The sequence below is a fragment of the Peromyscus eremicus genome, chromosome 14, assembly GCF_949786415.1.
Source record: "Peromyscus eremicus chromosome 14, PerEre_H2_v1, whole genome shotgun sequence".
NCBI classification, from domain to species: domain Eukaryota; kingdom Metazoa; phylum Chordata; class Mammalia; order Rodentia; family Cricetidae; genus Peromyscus; species Peromyscus eremicus.
Genome location: NC_081430.1, coordinates 76,288,136 through 76,307,736, shown reverse-complemented (window position 1 = coordinate 76,307,736; position 19,601 = coordinate 76,288,136). Strand labels below are relative to the sequence as shown.

General features: G+C 36.1%; 2 protein-coding genes across 3 annotated transcripts in view; both read right to left on the bottom strand.

The window, feature by feature from the left end:
* Positions 1-19,601, bottom strand: part of Gphn (gephyrin) — a 409,924-nt gene that overhangs the window by 304,807 nt on the left and 85,516 nt on the right. The window lies entirely within an intron of this gene.
* LOC131923798 (vesicle transport through interaction with t-SNAREs homolog 1B) lies at positions 16,904-17,947 on the bottom strand. The gene has a single exon (XM_059278963.1). The coding sequence runs from the start codon at positions 17,808-17,810 to the stop codon at positions 17,112-17,114; it is 699 nt and encodes a 232-aa protein (XP_059134946.1). The 5' UTR covers positions 17,811-17,947; the 3' UTR covers positions 16,904-17,111.

Sequence of the window (19,601 nt, the reverse complement as noted above, 5' to 3'; positions counted from 1 at the left end):
ACATGCTAGTAATACGATCTCTTTAAAGTCTAAAGAATTGACATATACTTTCTTTTACCAACAAACACTAAGTAAACAGTTTTCCTTTATTCTCACTTAGAGTAGTAACTGGGCATTTGAATGAACTCATTCAGATAGAGTAATTCGTCTAAAAAGAGTTTAAAATTCTTGTTTTTAAATGAACCTAATATAATGTTTCACAAATAAGAATCTGTATCATTCTATTTTTGCTCAGAGGAAGAAACATGCTGTTAAAAAAAATCAAGACTCAGCTATGCTAAGATTTTTCAAGTATTTCCATTTTTCAGATTTCAGCCTAGAATTCTTATGGTTACTTAGCTGAGCAGATGGCTCAGAAGGATAAATATTTGTAGCTTAACATTTTAAATAAAGACTATATCCTTTATAGTAGACTTACTTTATGGGAAAAAGTCATCTGTGACAACAAACTGTTCTTATGTAACTATTTTGGGAACAGAAGTCTGTTTTAGTATAACACATTAAACTGAAACAGAAAAAGATATGTTTGAATTAACAGTACTTTACTTTCTAATTTGAATTTGAATTCTGGGTTACTCTTTGGGATATTTAAAAAAGGATTTTAAAAACCTAACAATTATTTTCCTATCACCACTATTGATTTATGATTTGCTACTGTCTTATAATAATTGGTCTCATGTTTTATTGAAATTTCACCTTTTAAATGTTTCCTAGAACATCAGTTGTCACTTGGAAGTGGTCTGAAGAGCTAGAATTCTAACTGCACTTTAGGCAAATAACAGCCAATCCATCAAAGACTTCTTTGATAATTACTGTTGTCATCTGACAGAATCTAGAATCATCAGGGGATGGGCCAAGGGATATATCTGAGAGACAACCTTGATTATGTTCATATGTAAACTAATGTGGGAAGATTCATCTTTACTGTAGGTGGGGCCACTCATTGGGTAAGGAATCCTGGACTATACAAAATGGAAAATGGAGGAAGCAAAGAACACTGGCACGCATTCATTGCTCTTTTCTTGCTGCCTTGACTTTTCCACCATGATGCACACTGTACCTTGAACTATAAGCTAAAATAAAACCAACCAACCTACCTACTTTTCTTCCTTCCTTAAATTGTTTTGTCAGGGTATTTTATCACAGCAAGAAGAAAGTAATTAAGACAACTTTTCTGGTTTATAACTTGCTTCTGACTCTATTCCACATAAATTCCTGTCAAAATTTTACAGAGAAACAAATGAATTATTGTTTTGCACACAAAGATATCTGATTAACAGTCCTATTTGTATATTACATCTAGATTTTGTGTGTGTGTGTGTGTGTGTGTGTGGTATGCATGCACATACACACACACACGGGGGCGGGTGTTGTTTTTGAGACAAACTGCAGATGACCTTGAACATCTGATCCTCCTGTCTCCACTCTCAGTGCTGGTATTAAGGGCATCATGCCCAGTTTATGGTGTTATTGGAATTAAACCTTGTACGTCTTGGAAGCTATACCAACTGAACTATATTCCCAGCTCGTTTTTGGTTTATTAATGCCTTCATTATACTCACTTCAAACTTCGTAAAACTCAACTAGGTTTGGCTGTTATTTTCTTAGTATAAACAGAACTCTTATGGGTGTGCTGCTGAAGACCAGGTCTTCATAAAATATTACAAGATGATTAAAATTATCTTTGAAAAATATTTTAATGTCTTATGAGAAGTTTTCCAACTTTACTATCTCAAAGTATTTCACAGTACCCCTAAATATAGAGGTGCTACAGGTAGTTCTCTAAGTAAGTTTTATAGTCTAATACGTAAGCAGCTGCTTGAAGAAAGAATCAACACTTTATTTCAAAGAAGAATTATTATTTTAATTTATTCCTAGCCACAATTATAACAAGATGAATATACCTTTTGGGCCACATACAGATCTAAAGGTTTAGAATCACATTGGACACCACCACTACTCTTGTTTCCTATTCCACACTGATTTTCTTACATTACTTGCTTTTTTTATTTGTATCAGTTAATTATGGAAAACCCAGCTTCATGAAGATATGGTGTCATCATATAGTACAATCCAATATCAAAACTGAATTAACTTGAGCCAGGACTTTGTTTGACACTTGTGATGATTTTCCTCATACACTACACTGTGCTGCCCATGGAAATATTTTATGGATGTGATAGGTTGGATACAGTGTGTGGGAAATGTGGTTCTTAATCATGGTTTCTTGTAGAAAACTGCTAAAATTAGCTTTATAACGAGTTTCATTCAATTCATTCATGGAACACATTGACACAATAGGTTGAAAACTTTTACTATTCTTTAATTCAGACTACTTGAATAATATAATGCTAAATGTACTCAGTAAACACTGAGTAGCTGGAGTATATTAGCAATAACTTTAGATATTAACAAGTATATTAATTCTTACCTTTTATATTATCTACAAAAAATGAAAGAATTTTTTTCATTTATAATCTAAAATGTTGACATATTTAGAACTATGGATTGTAATTTTTTGAAAATATCAATTATGAATATATTTCATTATTTGATGTGCTTGCAATCCTGCAGTAACAGCTCAGAAAACTGGGAAAATGTTCACATCAAACATAAATTTACTAGTATGTAAGTATTGAATTTTTTTTTATCTGAAAAAAAATGAATTAACAACTTTCATAGCACTTAGGAAGATAAAAACTAAACAATGAATAATACTATATTAAGGCCAACAGCAAAGTTGTAGTGGGAATCCGCTCCACCCATGACCTTGGGCTATCTGGCCTGATAGAGGCATTGCTTCTTATCTGCCTACAGGACCTCTTAAAAGGAAGGAGGAAGAGGGTCACGTTATCTTTGGTGGTGAAGACCAGATCAGGAGGTGTGAAGCAGTGTGTGATTGGTCCCCAGCTTTCCAAGGACTCTGCAAATGGATTTACCTTATCCTGTATCAGTGAGTCTGTTTTCCCATAGACCCCCTTAATAAACTGATATATATACACCATTGAGGCTCTTGTTATATAGAGATAGGCCATTATACAGGAAGTATAATTACAGAAGACCTATTGGAATAGGTAGATAAATATCCATAAACTCAGTCTTATGAAAAGGTTCCGAGAAAAAATATTCCAGGTATAGGGAAGCAAAATTGAATAAATAAATAATAATAAAAATGATGGAATAGAGTTTAGCTTGTTATTCAGTAAAAGAAATCCAATGTAGCGTGTATAAATAGAATGAAAGAAAAATGGTAATAATATGGCAGAGAAGGCCACAAACCATGGTCTAACTAGTCTATCTTTTAATAAATTAGAAAGTCAGTAAACAATTTCAAAGGAAATGTCATGTTTTGATTTCCTGTTAATAAAAGGTTTCTCTGGCTGTGCTGTATGGAGACTAGATTAGCAGATGACAAGAGAAGAAAGAAATGTTTAGAAGTTCTGTAATAAACTACAGGGATAGTCATTCGAATCCAGGGGGTAGTAGATGACATAATATAGGTAAGCTCAATATAACTTTGGAGATGCAATTTTAGATTGAGTAGTTATGATGATAGTAAAGGAAAGAGACCAAGAAAACTAAGAATATTTTGTAGGTTTGAATTTGAGTTTTTGAGAATATTGTTATTCCATTTTTTAAAATTGGGTAAGCTATAGAGAAAGAGATCTAGGAAATAACCAGGAATGAAGAAATTACTGTTGTTAAACAATAAAAAGAAATTGAAAGCTGAAACTGTTTACTTGAAAGTATTTTAATATATACCTTTACATATTTTTTAAAAGTATACTCACGGTTTACAAAGATGTTGCTATACTACTTTTGGTACACACATGTTCTAAACTATGTCTGTTATGTACATGAGAATTAATTGATTTCAGTATTAATGAAAGTTAATTTTAATGCACTTAGCTCAGTCTAAAATTACATAGAAATCAGCATTATTACTTGATTAATATGTGCTTTTCCCATTAGTGCCTATGTTTTAAGAGATGAGGAATCGTCTTATTCTCTGATCACTGAAGTGCTAAGTTAAGGATTCTATTGCTGTGATAAAATACCATTTTAGAAAAATTTAAGAAAGAAAAGGTTGACACTTCATCTTACAACTCTCAGATCACACTCCATCACTGACAGAAGTCAAGGCAGGAACTCAAGGTAGGAACCTGAAGACAGGAACTGAAACAGTGTCCATGGAGGAATGCTTTTTACTGGCTTGCTCCTCGTGGCTTGCTCAGCCTGCTTTCTTATACCATCCAGGTCCAGCTATCCAGGAATGGAACCATCTCCATAATGATCTGGGCCTTTTCACAACAATTATCAATCAAGAAAATACCCTGCAGAAATGACTACAAGCCAATCGGCATTTCCTCCATTAAAATTCCCTCTTCCTGCCTTAATACAAGGAGAGGTGCTTAGTCTTACTTCAACTTGATATACCATGTTTTGTTGATACCCATCGGAGGCCTGCCCCTTTCTGAACAGAACTGGGGAAGGAGTAAGTGGGGGGGGGGGCAGGAGGGAGGAAATGAGAGGAGACCGGGAGGGGAAATTGCAGTCTGGATGTAAAATAAATAACTTTAATAATAATTTTAAAATTTCCCTCTTCTCAGATATGTTTAGGCTTGTATCAAGTTGACAAATATCATACAGCAGAGCAAATAAGTAAATGAATAAAAATCAGTAACATGATAAAGAGACTAACATAACAATTTTTAAATCAGCAAAATTTAGCATTTATAAAAATCATATATTTTATTGTATTTATATAAATAAGTATTAATTCTCTTATTACCTGAAAATAGCTCTTAAACTTGAGGAAAAAATAGTAATTCTACTAAGGAATACATCAATTGTCTAAATGCAAACCATTTATTAACTATATTGCTATTAAACAATCAATATATATAAGAAAATATGCAGGGTGCTCAAAATTAACTCAGTAAATATTCCTTTTAAGGAGCCTACAATGAATGGAGAAGTACTTTACTGGATACTTATGAATAAGTACTATTTATACAGTTCAGCTTAAAGACATTTCTTAACACAGAACAAAAGGCTTTAAAATTAATTTCTTAAAATATTTATGGTAATTTTAACACTGTTTTCTTCATTTGTTTAAATTTTATAGCCTTTCATTTCTTCCAAATAAACACTGGCACATTAACTTTTTTGTATACTGACATATCACTCTACCCCATTTTATTTAGTAGATGTATAATGATAGAAAAGCATACATATTAATAACTAAGTTTGCATGAAGGTACACAAATAATTTAAGAGAATTTATTGTTGTAAAAATGAATCAGATACTTTAGAAAAAAGACATATCTTTAATTTTTGTTCATTCTTCCTTCCTTCCTTTCTTTCTTCACGCCTTTCTTTCTTTCTTTCTTTCTTTCTTTCTTTCTTTCTTTCTTTCTTTCTTTCTTTCTTTCTTTTTTTTTCTCCCAATACTGGGTCTCACTTTGGAGCACATGCTAGTGACTACATGTGTGACCCACCAAACCTTGCTTGATAGATTCTTTTCTATAATTCACAGAGAGCATCAGTCACTGGTTGTGGTTAAAAAGACTCATTTCTGACCTCTTCTGTCTTATGATAAAAGCAACAGCATGTATGTGACTAATGTAAATGAGATGCTAATTGTAAACGGAGACTGAAAAGCATATGTGTTACTACATGCTCAACACTTACTTTAAATGAGCCTAATTTAGAAGTTAAGAGAGAAAAGAGAAGCATCTAATGCAGATTGGAAGTTTCAGTTCTCTGTAAGAAATTGTGTGTTGTGTTACCTTTAATTGCATTCAGGAACTCTGTAGTTCCGTTTTGTTTTTAACAACACTAAGAAATCAAATCCTACACATCCCCTTATCCAAGGAAATCTTACACTAAACTATATTCCTTGGTATCTGTACAAAATTTTTAAGTTTTATATTATCCATTGACAAGAAAGTATATACATGATGGCTACACGTTTTTCTGGTGTGTGTGTGTGTTTTCTAGTACTCACTTTGTAAACTACGTTATCCTTGAATTTACTGAAATCCACCTGCCTCTGCCTCCTAAATGCTGGGATTAAGGGCATGTGCCATCACCGCCCTACCTCTTTTTATCACTTTAACTTGATACAGCCCAAAAAAAAAAAAAAAAAATTTAAAATGAAGTACTACAGAGTTCAGTAAAATCTGTCTTTTATTTTTGTTTTTGTTTTTCGAGACAGGGTTTCTCTGTGTAGTTTTTACTTCCTGTCCTGGATCTTGCTTTGTAGACCAGGCTGGCCTGGAACTCACAGAGATCCACCTGCCTCTGCCTCCGAGTACTGGGATTAAAGGGGTGTGCCACTGCTGCCTGGCAAAATTTGTCATTTTTACATACAATGAATTTGAATTAACTTGTGTTCAAGTTCTGAAAATATCATTATTCCTCTTCTATCAGTTTTCTCTGAAAACAACAATCAGATATCAGTTACAAATTAAGATCCTTTTATCTTTTGCCAAAATCACACATAAAACTATGGTCAAAGAAAACAGCTTGTAATTTTCAACTTTTATAACAAATGTGAAGCACATTCTAAGTAAGACAAAGACTATATTATAATCGAGGTGTAATAACACTGAAGCTGTGTGTGTTTTATATATATATATATGTGTGTGTGTGTCTATGTGTGTGTGTGTATATAACATTCCTGCCTTTCTATATACCACAGTAATACATGTATTTTAAATGCTATTGATATAAATTCTAAAATAAAATAAATTTTGTTTTTTATAGAAGACCTTATATCAGAACTTCTGACCAAGTGGACTAAAGACATTTATTTTTCAGACTGTCTAAAACAACTGAAAGGGTCCAAAGGAAAAAAAATAAAAGTTTGCTACTCAAGTTTACTAATTAAAAAAAAGGGATTTCAAGGGTGGTAAAGATGGCTCAGTGGTTAAGAGAAGTTGCTGCTTTTCCAGGACTGCAGTACCACATGGTGGCTCACAACCAAGTATAATTCCAGTACCCAGAGATCAGATGACCTCTGACTTCTGTGGGCACTGCATTCACATGATGTACATACAAATATGAGGGCAAAAATTCATACATATAAACTAAATAAATACAGAAAAATTTTTTAAAAAGTGATCTCAGAGACTGGGAATGAAGAGGTGAAAAACAACAACTACTCTATTTTAAACTCTTCACAGACTGTCAGAGGGCACAGGGGAAGGCCAGCTAGAGCATCATTGACTTCTTTGAGAAAACCAAATAAAAGGAAACCACATTTAAGTGTTATTCTAAATCCTATGACAAATTCCTTGAAACTCCCCTACTAAGACACCTCACTGGGCCACTGATTTTATCAGAAGTACGTAAAGCACATCTTGGTGATTAGTAGATAATAAGCTTTGGTCAAGGAAGCCCCAAGCAGAAAGCTGAGGAGATTTCATTGCCATATTCATTCAGTCTAGGGGGGAAATAAGAACAAAATTTACAGTGTTTCCCAATACTTTTTAAAACTAGGATTTCTGATTGCATATAAGAATGGTAATTGCCGGGCGGTGGTGGCGTACGCCTTTAATCCCAGCACTCGGGAGGCAGAGCCAGGCAGATCTCTGTGAGTTCGAGGCCAGCCTGGGCTACCAAGTGAGTTCCAGGAAAGGCGCAAAGCTACACAGAGAAACCCTGTCTCAAAAAACCAAAAAAAAAAAAAAAAAAGAATGGTAATTATGACTTAACAACCTATTAATTCTTAGTACCCAGATGATTAATAACATTTATCTTATGTATTTTATGTTCTTTAGTGTATATAATGTTTGATCAACAATGAATGTAAATTTAATTCAGTTAAAACTCAAGGTTTCATTTGAAATTAACATATAAAAAAATAGCTGGGCGGTGGTGGCGCACGCCTTTAATCCCAGCACTCAGGAGGCAGAGGCAGGCGGATCTCTGTGAGTTCGAGGCCAGCCTGGTCTCCAAAGAGAGTTCCAGGAAAGGCGCAAAGCTACACAGAGAAACCCTGTCTCGAAAAACAAAAACAAAAAAAAAAAAATAAATAAAAATAAAAAAATAAAAAAATAAAAAATTTAGACATTGCACTTATAAGTCTTTGAAATTGCTATCCAAACAACACAAAATCTCTCTACTGAAGTATGTTTCTAACCCTTAGAAAATCCTGAAAATACAGATAGTGTTGCGGCGACAAGGTTCTTGTGCTCACAGATAAGCACTAGGAAAACCAGGAATGTTAAATATGCAGGATTGTATCTTGAGGTAAGATGTACACCCGTTTTCCACCTGGAAAGCTGGGAATGGATGTAGTTAGTAGCCTGGTGATCTGTACTACCTGTAGGGCCAGGCCACAACTGAATCCCCTATACTAATATGTTTGTTCATCCCAGACTCTTCCTCCCTAGACCTTTATCTTGAGCACTGTCTCTCAGTCAATAAAACCTATCCTTACAGGAGACGTCACTTATACTTTACAACAGCCTAGGTAACGTCCGTGCTAACTGTAGGGCCAGGCCACTCCTTACTCCCATAGACCTTTATGTTTATCTCAGTCATTCTCCCTAGCCCTTCCTAATGCTGAGACCCTTAAATACAGTTCCTCATGCTGTGGTGACCCCCAACTATATTTTCATTGTTACTCTATAACTGTAATTTTGCTGTTATGAATCATAATGAAAATATTTTTAGAGGTTTGTCAAAGAGGTCATGACTCACAGGTTGAGAATCACTTTCATAGACCCTTATTTTGAGCATTGTTTCTGTTATGGAAGATGCCATATGTACTTTGTAAAGAGTTTCAATGTAAACATATCTTAAGCTACATTTTATACACAGGATTGAGCTAATTATCATCAGAAAACTGTTTTCCAAAACTGTGCTGTGTTTGAGTATAGCTAAAATAAACTGCCTGGTGTCAGACTCTAGAAGTTTGAACCAACACCAGCTATTGAGTTGTGTTTAACTGGATTTCCTTCTTGCCTCATGCAGATTGACACTACTGGCCATGACATTTGCAGGGACTCCCACGGGCTAGGAACAAACTCAATAATTCAATACCTTTTCCATGTAATTGAGCATAACAGTAAAACCACCATGCAATTTCTTGACAATTTCATGGGATCAATACTTAATTTTTTTTTCTGTAAACTTTAACTTAACCTTATGGCTTTTTCCCCCTTTCTTAAATTACAAACTTTCATATTTAGAATTAAGTAGTTAATGGTTTATTTGTGGGATATACAAATTGCCAGCATCTAATCTTGTACTTTGAATTCATAATACAGTAATGTAGCACAGGAACTTTAACACTGGGATACGGCAATAGCTGATGCAGTAAATGAAATACCTGTCAAGTGATTAATTGGTAAGGCAAAACACATAGCTTAGATAAACTGGACAAAGGGATAATAATTCCTGTTATCAATCAGATAAGTAGGATTTCTTTATGCTCATCATAAAGACAGACAATTTTAAATGAACAAACTGTTTACTGCAGTAATTTTCATTTTGTATTTTCAGAACAAGTTTGACTACAAGGAAGCAAAACTGGACAAAGAGGAATTGCAGATAAGAGTACTATATAGAATATTTATATTACCCAAGAAAAAGCCCACATTTTCTTTCTAGTAATTTCCTTCCCCTAAATAACTACTAACAGGTTGCTGAAATCATAAATCAGGTTATATAGCCTTCCTGCCCTCCATTCACATCTTTCCAGGCTTACACTAAGTCTTGTACCAGGCTGCTTGCAGTGACCCCTCCTCAGATCCCACCTCCATTTTCTGGGAGCTCCACCTCTTGAATAACACCAATGTTCCTCAAACAATTCTGCAAAATACAAACTAAGGGACATTTCTTAATTCTTTTTACAAAGTCATTATTATTCTAGTACCAAAACTTCACAAAGATCCAACAACAAAAAATGATTCCTTTTAAACATAGATTCAAAATTTCCCCCTAAAAAGATTACCCACCACGATCAAGTTGGGTTCATTCCAGAGATGCTTGGATAGTTCAACATGTTTAATCAATAAATGCAACCCGCCACATAAACAGACTGAAAGACAAAAAACCCTTGATCATCTCATTGGATGGAAAAAAAAAAACCACTGACAAAATCCAATATCCCTTCATGAGAAAAGTTTCAGAGAGCCTAGGGATACGAGGGGCATGCCTCTACATAATAAAGGCAATTTTCAACAAGCCCACAGCCAACATCAACCTAAATGTAGAGAAAATCAAAGCATTTCCACTAAAATCAGGAACAAGACAAGGATGTCCAATATCTCCATACTTACTTAATATAGCACTTGAAGTTCTAGCTAGAGCATTAAGACAACTGAATGAGGTCAAGGGGATACAAATAGGAAGGAAGAAGTCAAAGTATATTTACAGATGGTATGATTTTATACATAAGAGACCCTAAAAAAATCCACTAAGAAACTTCTACAACTGATAAACACTTCAGGAAAAGAAGCAGAATACAAAATTAACACTCAAAAACCAGCATCCTTCTGACAGACAAATGACAAACAGACTGTAAAGGAAACAGAACCTTTCACAATAGCCTCAAAAAAAAAAATCTATCATAGGATAATTGTAGCCACCCAAGTGAAAGACCTGTATAATAAAAATTTTATCACACTGAAGAAAGAAACTGAAGAAAACACCAGAAGATAGAAAGAGCTCCCATGTTTATGAATCAGTACAATACTTTGAAAATGGCCATCCAACCAAAAACAATCTACAGATTCAACACAATCCCCATCAAAATCCCAACATAATTCTTCACAGAAATTAAAAACACAGCTTCATATGGAAACAAACAAAAAAAAACCTCTGAATAGCTAAAATAATCCTGAATAGTAAAAGAACTACTGGAGGTAGTTCTCCATTTCTAATCTCAAATTAAACTACAGAGCTATAGTAATAAAAACAACATGGCATTGTCATAAAAGCAGACATGTTGGTAAATGAAATCTAATTGAAGACCCAGGCATAAGTCCACAAACCTATGGACAACTGATTTTTGGGAAAGAAACACACACTGGAAAAAAGACAGCATCTTCAACAAACGGTGCGTGTCAAACAGAACAGCTGCATGCAGAAGAATAAAATAGATCCATCTTTATCACCCTTCACAAAAACTGACCTCCAAACGGATCAAAGACCTCAAAATAAAATCAGATACATTGAACCTGATAGAAGTGAAAGTGAGGAATAGCCTTAAATACACTGGCACAGGAAAAGACTTTCTGAACAGAACATCAATAGAACAGGCACTGAGAACAACAATCAATAAACGGGAACTCATGAGACTGAGAAGCTTCTATAAAGCAAAGGACACCATCATTTGGACAAAGCAGCAGCACACAAAATGATAGAAGATCCTTAATAATTTTACATCCAAGAGAGGGCTAATATCCAAAATATATAAAGAACTCAAAAAACTAGATATCAAGAAAACAAATAATCCAATTAAAAATGGGTTACAGACCTAAACAGAATTCTTAACAGAGGAAGTTTTAATGGCTGAGAAACATTTAAAGAAATGTTCAACATTCTTAGCCATCAGGAAAATGCAAATCAAAATTACTTTGAGATTTTATCTTAAACCTGTCAGAATGGCTAAGATCAATAAAACAACTCATGACAGCTCATGCTGGCATGAATGTGAAGCAAGGGAAACACTCATCCACTGCTGGTAGGAGTACAAACTCGTAAAGTCACTACAGAAATCATTGTGGGGGTTCCTCAGGAAGATGGGAATTGATCTACCTCAAGATTCAGTCTTGGGCATATACCCAAAGAATGCTTCATTATACAAGTACACTTGCTCAACCATGTTCACTGCTGCTCTATTCATAATAGCCAGAAGTTGGAAACAGCCTAGATGTCAAGCAACTGATAAGAATGGATAATGAAAATGTGATATATTTACAGAGCAGAATATTAATCAGCTATTATGAAAAATATAAAATTTGCAGGTAAATGGAATCATTTGGGGTAAGGTAACACAGAACTCCCTACAAAACCAAATATTGTATGTTTTCTCTAACATGTGAATGTTAGCTTCCCAGCCTATGATGATAGGCATGCTACAATCTGTGTATCTGCTGAGGTTAAATACCTAGTAAGGGACAACTGGGGAGAAGAGGTTCTCACAAGGACTGTAAAATAGAATATATTGTTATGGGCAGACAAAGCAGAACCTTGAATAGGCACACTAAAAAGGGAGGGGGCGTGAGAGAATGGTAAAGGAGGGAATATGGAGAGGGACAACTAATACTAAAGACCATTTGAAATTCACTACTATAAAAACTTCCTAAAATACATACATATATAAAAGGAATCCAAATAGAGTCACCAAATAATACAGAAGATAATGTGACAACAAGATATTTTATGTCACCAAGTAAAACTTCCAATACCAGGAATGGGCTACATTTTATTGAATCATTGGACAAAGGGGGTCCCATGGAAACTCCAAACACCACAGACTATTGCCAACTTGATGGTAAGGCCGACTGCAAAAGACAACAATTATATACATTATTAAACACAGAGAAGTTGAGCTGATGCCTAAATAGAAGTGCTACCCCTGTTGACTAGAGTTCATGGTACTAGAAGATACTCTGCATACTACGTAGGAGAAAGGTAATCCTCACTGTATCCCAGCTACAAACCCTGTGGCCTACAACAGTGACCTGCCTGAAAGATACACTGGTGATTAGTAGCATAAATGTAATGGGAGTAACTAACCACTTTCTGATTGGATTCAAGGCCCAGTCCATGAGCTGGAGGAACCCATACCTGACACTGCTGAGACTCATACTCACAAGACCCCGAGACTAGGAAGATTATAGGTCTAGGAGAAAACCTAATACTATTATTCTACTAAAGGAATATAGCAATAAAATGATCTAATGACATACCATATACCCATAGTTCAGTGCCTTGCTCAGCCATCATCAGAGAAGCTTCTTCTTGCAGTGGATGAGAATTGACACAAAGACCCACAACTGACAATGTCCAGAGAATGAGACTCCTGAACTCGGTCCTAAATGGGAATATCATCATCAAACCCCTCCCATGAATGCTCAGGGAGTAATGCAGAAGAGAAGGTGGAAAGACTGTAAAGGCCAGAGGTGATGGATGACTCCAGAGAAATGGTCTTCTGGACACAACAGGACCGACATGCACTAAAACTCACAGAAACTGCAGCAACTTGCACAAGACATGAACAGATTCAAGTCCAGATGGGGTTCTTGTACTGAGATGGTGATATGGACATGGGAACCCACCCCTAACCAAGAAGCTATCGGCATTTGATACCCACCAGCAAAGGAAAAATCAGTTTTCTCCAATGGTGTGTCTGCTGAAAATATCAACATTTCAAGACAGACCTCATGCCCAGGAGTAGCTGGCCAACACAATAGTACTTTTGTGGATGTTTTCTATCACTTTGTTTTGTAAGGATATTTTTTTGTCTTATTGGCCTTTTGCTCATTTGGTTTTCATTGAGCTGTTGTGGGTCGAACACTAGAGCATTTCTTAGGATTTTGTTTCTCGCTCTTTTTTTGAAAGAGAAAAATAACAATGTTGGATAGAGAGGTAGGGAAGAACTGAGAGGACTTGAGGCAAGGACAAAATGATCAAAATACACTGTATGAAAAACTTTTAATTAAAATGGATTATATATTAGCATTCCACAATTCATCCACATTTAGGGGGCTTTTGGGTGAGACTGTAAATTGTGAGCTCTATCAGCATATGAGTAGGTGTTAGCATCTAGGAAATGAAAGATTCCTGATCAGTTTGTATGATGATATTTTTATCTGTGTCCTCCAATAAAGTTTATCTGAGGATCAGAGGAAAAAGCTAGCCACGTTCTTACCATTTGGAGATCCTCTGCCAAAGAGATCTACTTCCTGTATATCCACGCCTATATGCCTTTCTGTTCTTCATCTCATTTCCTCTCTCTGTCCAGCTTTATCACTTTCTCTTCCTGCGCAGCTCTGTCACTTCCTGTCAGTCTGTCTGTACAGACCTCTAGACCTTTATGGTTAACTAGTGTTGGAATTCAAGGCTTGTGCCACCATGCTTGGCTCTGTTCCCAGTGTGGCCTTGAACTCTCAGAGATCCAGACTGATCTCTGCCTCCCGAGTGATAGGATTAAAGGCATGTACTACCACTGCTTGACTTCTATGTTTAAAATGGTGGCTGGCTTTTTCCTCTGATCCTCAGATAAACTTTATTAGGGTGCACAACATTTTAGAGGACACAATACATCACCACATTTCCCCTTTTTAGTCTAAAATAAAAAATTGTAACTAATATAGGAAAAACTATATACAATAAACTTTATTGGAGGACACAGATAAAATATCACCACAGTTTTATATCTTTGGGGTGTGTATGCATGTTTGCAATGTATATGAGTGTATGTTGCAGGTGGGTTGGATGCATGTGCGTAGATGCCAGAGGCTGATGTTGATGTATTCAAGACAGCTCTCTATTTTATTTACTGAGGCAGGGTTTCTTGATGAACCCAACAACTATTAATTTGGTTAGGTTAGCCAGTGAGCCTGCCCCAGGATTCCCTGTCTCTTCAAGCAGTGGGATTACAGCATGGCTACAATCCCACCTCTTTTTAATGCAGGTGCTGGAGATCCTAACTCTGGTCTTCATGTTTGAGTAGCCAGTTTTTTCCCCCACTGATCCCTCTCCTCAGTCAGGGCCTAAGACAAAGCCCTATACTTGCTTTTGTGCCCCGATCATGGGTAACTGAAGTTTTGTTCTACAATCTACCTCTGAAGCTTCGGGGAGGGGGTAAAGACTACAATCAGCCATCAGCTCAATCACAGATCAAGTAGCTTAGTCCACAAGTATTTGCCTGTCAATAGAATTCATGGGTCTTTGCTAAACAGCAGGTTTCAATGTAACAAGGCCTTGATTTAATTGTGTTTCAAGTCTAAGATCTGAACTTAATTTTCTCCCCCCCCCCCCCCCCCCCCCGGGCAGAAGACTTATCTCTCCTTGTTGGACTGTTTATTGTTGGGGAAAGAAGTGACAGAGGCAACTCACTCTTTCTTGCTGTCTTCAGTCTCTTTGAATTGTTACACTAAAACTAAGCACTATGCTCTCTCACCTGATGTCCTTAGCTCCTGTGAATTTTGTTAGATTCGTAAACAGGTGCTACTTGTCCTGTCTGTGAAGAGATGGTTGCAGGAGGAGCTTATTAAACCACTTCTTGTTTCACATCCCTATTTGCTAATTGTTTCACCTATTTAGATGATTTATGCTAAAAACCTAAGATATTATGCATCTTTGATGGTATGTTTCTTGTTCACAGAGGAGGTATGTCTGCTAAACTTAGTTACTAAAGAATTTAAGCATCACCTAATGCTTTTGGGCTGAATTCTAAAAGAATAACTAATGAAAAGTTAGCTATTTAATCTTAGGAATGGAGAGGGGAAAAAAAGATGTCTTTTAAAAAAGCCCAATTATGTTTTGGGATTTGTAACTTTAGCATACTGTGGTACCAACTGTGGAATGTCATATTAGACAATATCATTACAATATACACACTATAGATCAGCATGTTATCCATCAAGCAGGGGGAAAAGTAAGTGAAACTGATGAGATCTTACAGTTAGAGGTGTTACTTATAAGAAAGCTCTAAAAGGTTTTTTAGAATTAGCAAAATCATGGTAGCAAAGTGAAAACTCAGTGATATTTAATGCTGCTGCTAGAAAAATCAAGACTAATACTAAATTAAATTTGTCTACAGTGAAAACAAAAACTCTTCTATTTTATATAATAAAGACTTCAAAGATGCTCTAAAATTGAAATTTTATAAATAATCCATTAAAGATGTTAACTACATTTTAACCTTTATGAAAACGTCCAGCTTTATAGGAAATAACCACTTCAGAAGCCACTGTTTACATTCTGCTGACTGGAATTTTTAAGAAATTCAATTCACCATAGCAACCTCTCTTAACACCAGCAGATAAGCACAGTCTATATTTAGAAATGATTGCTTTCCAGACAGCAATCCTGTCTTTCCTTCGTATTTAATGTCATGATCCAAGGGACCAAAATATCATTAATCAGTGAAGCTACCGTGTGATGACAAGTATACTGGGGGAATAAGGCAGTGCTCTAGAAATACCAAAAGAACAAACTTTCCACCCCAACTAGTAAAAGTTGTGAACATATAAGCAAATACCATTTTCCATGTTTAAGAAATGTATATATAGATACAACTATTTTGTCTAACTTTTGTTCTTCAACATAAACTTTTCATTACTAATCACTTGTGATTTATATATCAAAGTATACATCCATTAATAGGATGCTGTTTCTTGATCACTAATGATCTACAACATCACATATATTTCTATTAGCACGCTGTTGCTTGGTTTTTAATCATCCCAAGCTAGTATCTGTATTTGAATTATAATCTATACAAGTATAAATCTTTTTATGTGAGGAATATAAGGAGCATTATACAAAACAGGGAAAATGAATTTATTAAAATGTGTGGTTACAAAATTACTATGACTTTATTTGTATCTTAATCTTGGTAATGACAATAAAGAGAATTTATGAGTTAGCTAAGATGGTCTTATACTGTCTGTTTTGAATACCACAGTTATAGTAGTCAAAAATAGTAGACACTTTAAACACAATTTCTAGCAGAATCATTTTAAAGTCAATACTGAAGACAAGACGTGAAGAATTAGTGAACTTTAATTCAAATATCAGGAAACTCCTCAAGATGTTGGATAATTACCTCATACCAAGAAGGATAGTAACTATCAAACACAAAATCATAAGTGTTGGCAAAGATGGAAGTTAAGTTGCTTTTGGTTTTTTTTTTTTTTTTTTTTTTTTGAAGGAGTCATAAACAGCATTTATTACCTTAGTATATCATACTGGTTTTGTTGCAGTTCCTTCACATTGATGTGGTTTTCCATGGCCTGCCCCCCCAGAGTCTGGCTACACAATGCATTCTTGACCTGTTAGCTCACAGCAGCAATCTATATGCCTAACACCGTTCCTTCAGAGTCAAGGTTCTGGTCCACAAGCCCTTCCCTCCAGGAAGTTCAATGGTGTCGAAAGAATTTGTAGTACACAAGACCGACCAGGATGGCTAGCTCCAGTAGGATGATGATGGAAAGCAGCAGCTTGTTGGTTATCACTTTTCTGGACATTGAGCGGAGAATCTTTCGACTTTTGCTCAAGTTTTCATTTGTGTTGACCAGTCTATTCTTGGTACGTTCCAACTGGTCTCGTTGCTCCCCCAACTCTTCTATGATTTCTGTACCAATCTGGTCAGTTTCTGTGGCAATCCGATGAGAACGCTCAATGCTCTGGGTGGCCCGGTTCAGGCTTTCAGTGCCTTGTAGAAGCAATGCTCTTTGAGACTGTAGCCGATTCAAATGCTCATTCTCTAAGGCATATGAGCCATACTTCACATCTCCTCGGCCTCCAGGTGCGGCTGTCAACGGTGTACTTCTCACCTCGCGGTGGAGCTTAGCAAGGTCCTTGCGGTAGTTTCGAAGCTTAGACATCATGGGGTTACGGAAAGTCAGTGGTGCATACCGTAGTTCTTCCTCCATCTCTGCCAACGTTTCATTTGCTTCCTGTTGCTTTTCATCAAAATCTCTGACCAGCTTCTTCTTCTCTTCGGTCCCCGCGGTCCCCAGCAGCCGCTCGGGCACCCCTCGTAGGTCTTCAAGGAGGCCGCGGAAGATCTCATGCAGCTTCTCGAAATGCTCGGAGGAGGCGGCGGAGGTGGCCATGGCGCAAGCTGCACGCGAGCGTCGGCCTCTGAGACTCCGGGCGCAGGGCCCACTCCCACCTCGGCGCTCAGCTGCCCGGTCCCGAAGCCATCACCGCGACCGCCGGACCTGGGCGGCCCGGAAGCAGGCGCTTCCGGGGTCCTGCTTTTGGTTTTTAATCTTGTCTCTGTGTGGGGTGACATCCATATTGGGGAGACTAGCATATATTGCTAGTGAAAATGTAAAATAATACAGCTGCTCTAGAAACAGTATTGTGTCTTCAAAAGTTAAAACAGAATACAATGTAATCCAGCGATTCCACTCCTGGGGATATATCTAACTGAGGTAATTCTCCCATCATTTGAGCAATTCTTTCTCAGTGTTAAACAACAAATATCTGGTAGAGTAAGTAATGAGTTTTTGAAAATACTTGGAAATTAAATGAACCTCAGCACAAATGCCACAGCCAACACTCAAACAACAGCAGAGTGAATAGTACAACACTTTTCTATAGGTTTTTTGAGTCTTAAACAGCTTTTAACATTTGTCATTGAGTCTAATTTCAAATAATCTAGCTAGATAGAAATAAGCAATAAGAAATCTACAACATGGGGCTGGAGAGACGGCTCAGCAGTTAAGAGCACTGGCAGCTCTAAAACACGGTGGCTCACAACCATCTGTAACTTCAGTACCATTGCACATGACACCCTTTTCTGACCTCTGCAGGTACTGTACACACATGGTGCACAGACATACACGCAGGCAAAACCTCGTAAGCTAGAAACAAACAAACAAGGAAATGTTTTTTGAGGATTTATAAAAAAATTCAAAACACAAATGTGGTGACTTTATGTCTCACCCATAGCACAGACTTAAAACTGTTTTGAAAGTAAACAGAATTAAGCTCTATAAAGAATGCAGCTGGCTGCGCAGTGGTGGTACACACCTTTAATCCCGGTACTCGGGAGGCAGAGGCAAGCGAATCTCTGTTACTATGAGGTCAGCCTGATCTACAGAGTGAATTTCAGGACAGCCAGGACTGTTATATATCTTGTCTCAAAAACAAAACAAAACAAAACAAAAAAGAATGCAACTGACTATAACTTTAATACTTGTATCATAGCCATCTCTCCAGAAGAAACAGTTTAATTTTTGTAACTTAAACAACATGCATTACTCTACTTAAAGAGGAAAAAGCTTAAATTATATCATGAGAAGAATAATTTCTTATATGATTGAAAATTATGAACATACAGATTTGTTATTAATACAGATATAACTTAAGACTTTTCACTACATTGAGATACAAAAAAAAAAGGTCTTATAATACAACAGAAATTGCCATACTATACATATGCAGAGGATACAACCTTTGAATTTTCATCAGAAATAGAAAATAAGCTATTAAACGGTTATTTATTTCGAAATTTAGTATGCATACAAATTGGCAATTCAAACAGCCACATTAGCCAGTTAAAATGAGCTGTCAAAGTCTACTTGGTTTTGTACTTAACATGTACAAGATAGAGATAGACAAAAATCACCCAGGGGAAAAAAAAGATTATTAGATTTCCCCTCATCTCAATTTTGACACAAGTCAAATTTGGCTTCCACTATTACAAGTTAGTAAAAAGACAAAATTATCCTACACGATTTGTGACTTTCTCATATTTCTTTTCTACTATGGCATCCCTCCTTGATCACGTTCAAATAACAGCTTATCCACTCATTGCATTCCACTAATTTGTTAATAGTGAAACGGATGTAAAATTGTGGGACACATATTATATATGTCTTGATAATCTATCACAT

Bases quoted from the DNA above. Each gene is read 5' to 3' on its own strand.
- LOC131923798 (XM_059278963.1), bottom strand. From the start codon at position 17,810: ATGGCCACCTCCGCCGCCTCCTCCGAGCATTTCGAGAAGCTGCATGAG.